The sequence below is a fragment of the Ranitomeya imitator genome, chromosome 10 (assembly GCF_032444005.1).
Source record: "Ranitomeya imitator isolate aRanImi1 chromosome 10, aRanImi1.pri, whole genome shotgun sequence".
Lineage (NCBI taxonomy): Eukaryota > Metazoa > Chordata > Amphibia > Anura > Dendrobatidae > Ranitomeya > Ranitomeya imitator.
In genome coordinates, this window is record NC_091291.1 from 10,539,822 (window position 1) to 10,546,377 (window position 6,556).

General features: G+C 40.1%; 1 protein-coding gene across 1 annotated transcript; it reads left to right on the top strand.

Annotated features, from left to right (window-relative positions):
* Nucleotides 1-2,666: 2,666 nt before the first annotated feature.
* On the top strand, nucleotides 2,667-6,190 carry LOC138651159 (zonadhesin-like). Its single transcript, XM_069741178.1, has 4 exons — nucleotides 2,667-2,794; nucleotides 4,501-4,560; nucleotides 4,687-4,725; nucleotides 5,506-6,190. The coding sequence occupies exons 2-4, from the start codon at nucleotides 4,524-4,526 to the stop codon at nucleotides 5,877-5,879; spliced, it is 450 nt and encodes a 149-aa protein (XP_069597279.1). The 5' UTR covers nucleotides 2,667-2,794; nucleotides 4,501-4,523; the 3' UTR covers nucleotides 5,880-6,190.
* Nucleotides 6,191-6,556: the final 366 nt, after the last annotated feature.

Consider the following 6,556-nt stretch of genomic DNA (forward strand, 5'->3'; position numbering starts at 1 on the left):
TATAGTGCTTGTGTTAACCACTGAGCCACATTGCTGCTTTATGTATATTACTGTGCTAACCACTGAGCGGCCTTATGTATAGTGCTGTGTTAACCACTGAGCAACATTGCCGCTTTATGTATATTACTGTGCTAACCACTGAGCTGCCTTATGTATAGTGCTGTGTTAACCACTGAGCCACATTGCCGCTTTATGTATATTACTGTGCTAACCACTGAGCGGCTTTATGTATAGTGCTGTGTTAACCACTGAGCCACATTGCCGCTTTATGTATATTACTGTGCTAACCACTGAGCGGCTTTATGTATAGTGCTGTGTTAACCACTGAGCCACATTGCTGCTTTATGTATATTACTGAATTAACCACTGAGCGGCCTTATGTATAGTGCTGTGTTAACCACTGAGCCACATTGCTGCTTTATGTATATTACTGAATTAACCACTGAGCTGCCTTATGTAAAGTGCTGTGTTAACACTGAGCCACATTGCCGCTTTATGTATATTACTGTGTTAACCACTGAGCCACATTGCCGCTTTATGTATATTACTGTGCTAACCACTGAGCGGCTTTATGTATAGTGCTGTGTTAACCACTGAGCCACATTGCCGCTTTATGTATATTACTGTGCTAACCACTGAGCGGCCTTATGTAAAGTGCTGTGTTAACCACTGAGCCACATTGCCGCTTTATGTATATTACTGTGCTAACCACTGAGCGGCCTTATGTATAGTGCTTGTGTTAACCACTGAGCCACATTGCTGCTTTATGTATATTACTGTGCTAACCACTGAGCGGCCTTATGTATAGTGCTGTGTTAACCACTGAGCAACATTGCCGCTTTATGTATATTACTGTGCTAACCACTGAGCGGCCTTATGTATAGTGCTTGTGTTAACCACTGAGCCACATTGCTGCTTTATGTATATTACTGTGCTAACCACTGAGCGGCCTTATGTATAGTGCTGTGTTAACCACTGAGCAACATTGCCGCTTTATGTATATTACTGTGCTAACCACTGAGCGGCCTTATGTATAGTGCTGTGTTAACCACTGAGCCACATTGCTGCTTTATGTATATTACTGAATTAACCACTGAGCTGCCTTATGTATAGTGCTGTGTTAACCACTGAGCCACATTGCCGCTTTATGTATATTACTGTGCTAACCACTGAGCGGCTTTATGTATAGTGCTGTGTTAACCACTGAGCCACATTGCCGCTTTATGTATATTACTGTGCTAACCACTGAGCGGCTTTATGTATAGTGCTGTGTTAACCACTGAGCCACATTGCTGCTTTATGTATATTACTGAATTAACCACTGAGCGGCCTTATGTATAGTGCTGTGTTAACCACTGAGCCACATTGCTGCTTTATGTATATTACTGTGCTAACCACTGAGCGGCCTTATGTATAGTGCTGTGTTAACCACTGAGCAACATTGCCGCTTTATGTATATTACTGTGCTAACCACTGAGCGGCCTTATGTATAGTGCTTGTGTTAACCACTGAGCCACATTGCTGCTTTATGTATATTACTGTGCTAACCACTGAGCGGCCTTATGTATAGTGCTGTGTTAACCACTGAGCAACATTGCCGCTTTATGTACATTACTGTGCTAACCACTGAGCGGCCTTATGTATAGTGCTGTGTTAACCACTGAGCCACATTGCTGCTTTATGTATATTACTGAATTAACCACTGAGCTGCCTTATGTATAGTGCTGTGTTAACCACTGAGCAACATTGCTGCTTTATGTACATTACTGTGCTAACCACTGAGCGGCCTTATGTATAGTGCTGTGTTAACCACTGAGCCACATTGCCGCTTTATGTATATTACTGTGCTAACCACTGAGCGGCTTTATGTATAGTGCTGTGTTAACCACTGAGCCACATTGCCGCTTTATGTATATTACTGTGCTAACCACTGAGCGGCTTTATGTATAGTGCTGTGTTAACCACTGAGCCACATTGCTGCTTTATGTATATTACTGAATTAACCACTGAGCGGCCTTATGTATAGTGCTGTGTTAACCACTGAGCCACATTGCCGCTTTATGTATATTACTGAATTAACCACTGAGCTGCCTTATGCACAGTGCTGTGCTAACCACTGAGCCGCCATGCTGCCCTCTCTAGCTCTATTCCACACACTGCATGAAATACTGCTATTAGCCATCCTATCTATCTGAAGTTTACCACATCTGAGCGCCGGGTGCCATTACTTACCATTACGCCTTCACCTTGCAGTGACAATGTACAGTATACCCGAACTAATATTTCCAATTTTTTTTTTTTTATAATTTGACCTAAAATGATCGGTTGTAGCTCAATATGTTTATGCAAAGGGTTAATGAAAGCAAATAAGGATCTTATAAACTGCAAATAAACTGATACATAAATTATATTGGAAAATTGTTTCACTTATTTTATAACCTGGAAAAATCCTCTAAAATCCAAAGTAAAGAAGGTTTCCCAATGGCAGATGATGCGCTGACCTTCATCAGCTCTATTACGACATCGAGCCGTGAGCGGCCGCTAACAGGAAGAACTCGTCATGGACATTGCTGCTGTTCCGGAAGCTTCTGGATTAATGCAAACATTGAGAAGAACATAAACAATGTAAACTGTGTGATTGTTGTCCTCTGTGATGACGCAACTCCCAGATGAAGCAACAAGTCCTCACCTAACGTTCCTCTACCGCAATCTGTGACCGTAATTCCCTATGAGCGGCTCCTATATAAGACGAAGCAGAGAGGCTCCTCACCACGGCCGAGCCATCTCCTGCCAGGTAGGACTGTGCTCCTCACATTGTCCTCTGCTTTCCCTGAGATCTGCAGCTTTCAGGCACTGAATGTCACCTCTGCTCCTTCACTGTCGCCCTTTTTCATTCTTCTCATTCTGCTTCAGCTTTTCTACCTGCTCTTTATTTTTTTACCTTCTCCTTTTCTCCTTCTTTTTCACTGTTTTCTTCCATTTTTAAACATCTCTTATCTACGGTACTACTTCTCTTTCCTTTTCCTCGTCTTCTCGATTTTATTTTGTTCATTTATTCTTCTCTTTGTTTTTTTTGTGCCCGTTAATTCTTCTTTCTTTCCTGCTAACTCTTCTATTTTTCTCTTCTCTTTTCCTATCTGCTTCCAATCATTTTTCTCTTCTTTTCTTTTCAATTGTTTTCTCTCTTTTGTTATTTTTCTCCTGCCTTTCCTTTTCCGTTGTTTTCTCTTTTGTTATTTTTCTCCTGCCTTTCCTTTTCCGTTGTTTTCTCTTTTGTTATTTTTCTCCTGCCTTTCCTTTTCCATCGTTTTCTCTCTTTTGTTATTTTTCTCCTGCCTTTCCTTTTCCATTGTTTTCTCTCTTTTGTTATTTTTCTACTGCCTTTCCTTTTCCATTGCTTTCTCTCTTTTGTTATTTTTCTCCTGCCTTTCCTTTTCCATTGTTTTCTTTCTTTTTTTATTTTTCTCCTGCCTTTCCTTTTCCATTGTTTCCTCTCTTTTGTTATTTTTCTCCTGCCTTTCCTTTTCCATTGTTTTTTCTCTTTTGTTATTTTTCTCCTGCCTTTCCTTTTCCGTTGATTTCTCTCTTTTGCTATTTTTCTCCAGCCTTTCCTTTTTATCCTTCTTTATTTCATCCTTCTTTTTCCTTTCTTCTTTTTCATCCTCTTCCTTTTCCTTCACTTTTCTGGTTTCGTTCTGTCTTTCTTTCACCTATGCTTAGCTCCCCTTTTCCTTTCTTCTCTTTCTTCCTCCTCTTCCTTCTTCTCCCTGTACTTCTTCTCCTCCTTCCTTTTTTGCGTCATCATTTAATACCCACTTCTCTTCCTTCCTCTTCTTCTCTTCCTCAACTTTCCCTACCTCCTAATCCTCTTTTCTGTTTCTTCTTCCTCCTCTCCCCACTACTTTTCTTTCTTGTTCTCTTCATTGATTCCCTATTTCCTTCTCCTCTCCTCCCTCTTTTTTCTCCCTTCCCTTTTTGCTCTTTCCTTTTTCTCATTTTTACTTTTTCCTCTTCTTTTTTCTCCTATTGCTTTTCATTATTACATTTTTTTTCAAACAGACTTATGTCTATCAAGTTCAACCGGAGGATGAGATAGGATGTTTTCATTCTTCTCTTTTTCTTCCTCTTCTAATACTCTTTTTCACCCTCATTTTTAATTTTTGTTTCCTTTTCCTCATCCTCATTCCCCTCCTCTCCCTCTTCTTCCACCCTTTATCTACTCTTTAATTTTTACCTCCTCCTCTCCTTCTTCCTTTTCTTTTCCTCATTCTTGTCTTTTACTCGTCTTCTTCTTTTTCATCTCCATTCCCATATTTTTCTCCCCCTCCTCTTGTTCTCTTTCTATTATATTCTTTTTTTCCTCCTCTTTTTTCTCATTGTTTCCCTTTATTCTTCTATTTTTCCACTTTTTTCTCCTGTTCTTCCACTCCTACTTTTCTTTATTATCCCTCCTTTTTTATTTATTAATTTTGCTTTCAAATTCTGTATTTTCCCTTCCAGCTTCTGGTCTAAATCTTAAGAACATGGCTTCCAAGAACCTCCTGGGGCTGATGGTGGCAGGTGAGTCATAGAATGGCCAAATAATGCACCATTTCCATTAAGTGACCTCCCAGCCTTCCCTCATTGTGTCTCGTGTATATCAGAATTACTGTTTTGCATTAATATTATTTTTCGTGTTATTTTCAGTATGTTTTTTGTGTCTGATTGAGCGGAATACAGCTACAAGTAAGTGATCACTATGTAATCCACCGCACCTTCTCATGAAGCCTAAGATTGAACGTGCCCGGGACAGAATTTTGTAGCCAAACATGGTATTGAGAGTATCGTATAACTGTCCAATTATAGAAAATGATAAGACAACTGGATCATTTATGCAATGCTGACATTATAATGGACAGATCATTCTTCTACAAAACCGTAACACTCTCATAGGGGATTTGCTAAGAACTATTGGAGGTCCAACTCTAGATCGAAGGGTCTGTGGTGGCCACTGATCGAAGCTGAACCAGGACTTGTTCTGATAGCAACAACCTATCCAAGGGTCAAAGTCATCATGGAAAACCAGTTTAGAAACCGGGGAGAAATCCTCGATATCATAAAAGATTTTCTGGTTGTAAATATCTAAGGGTTTCTCAACTCTTGATTAGTTGATGTCAGCTCACGATCTCTCTGTATTTGGCTTCCGAAACTTGGGTGACCAACTGGTATTTGCGGGTGAAGGTGCCCTTAGCCATATATATCCGCTATAGGAGAACTTTGGTGCTAAATGTTGGTTATTTGTTGGATAGGCTTGGTTTTCAAGAGTAGAAGTTGGTTATGTTCCCCAGTGAATAGCAGTTGAGGCATCTAATCTATGACATACATATGCCCTAATAGGATCGATGAAATATGGGTTGACTTCACAAGACCCATCCTATGTTTTTAACTCTTCGCCATTACTTATCTCCAGTTTTTACTGCCATTGGCTTAGTTTTGCAAACAGTTATTGGTTTATCACTCCCCTAGGTATTCGATGCCCAAGAAACAGCATCTACGAGTGCAAACCCCTCTGCTACAACACTTGTGACAATCTCAATGCTACATCTTGTAAGAAGTCCTGCACCACTCAGTGTCACTGTATAGAAGGATATGTCTATGATTCTGAAAATTACGACAACTGCGTCCCTATATCCTCCTGTAAGGTCAACTGTCCACCATACATGACTTTTGTTGAATGCACCAAGACTCCCCAGGAAACCTGCGAAACCCTGGGAATCAAATATCAGGAGGGTGAAAAATGCATGCCGCGATGTGTATGTATCCCAGACTATGTTCTGTCAAATGAAATCGAACCACGATGTGTGAAGAAGACTAAGTGCCCCCAGATTACTTTCCAATGACACTGCCTGGTCATAAAAGGATTTATTTTGCTCATCAGCCAGAAAAAGAATTTTAAGAAACAACAGCTATCCCATCTATAGACTATTAAGTGGAATTGCAATACCAGACCAAGCCTCTGTATACGAGTGGCACTGTTTCCGAAAAGGAGTAGACCCTTTCTTTCTAATTTATGAGACCTCCTCATCCGTTTAATAAAAGATTGTAAGCTACAATGTGAAGAATATTTTCAAAATCCTTCATTTTTTATGTAATATTTGTTTTACAAAGGTCAAATGACAATTAACAATAAACCTTTATATAAAGATATAAAGAGTCTTCTAATGAATTAAGTAATGAAAATTAATGTGTGTGACACAGTGTTATAGATCTCATAGTGATATCCCTGAAGGCTTAACTGGGCCATTGGAGAGAGGGAGGCCAGTCCCAGTTGGTCCCGTTACATTTGTGCTTTTGATGGTACAGGACTTAAGGTAAAATGCATTGTGAGCCAATATAAGGGATGGGAAAGTCCTACCCATAGAGAGATCAGCCATGGAAGGAAAAACCTCACCATAGAGAGATCAGTCCTGTAAGGAAAAGTCTTACCATAGAGAGATCAGCCATGGAAGGAAAAACCTCACCATAGAGAGATCAGTCCTAGAAGGAAAAGTCCCACCATAGAGAGATCAGTCCTGGA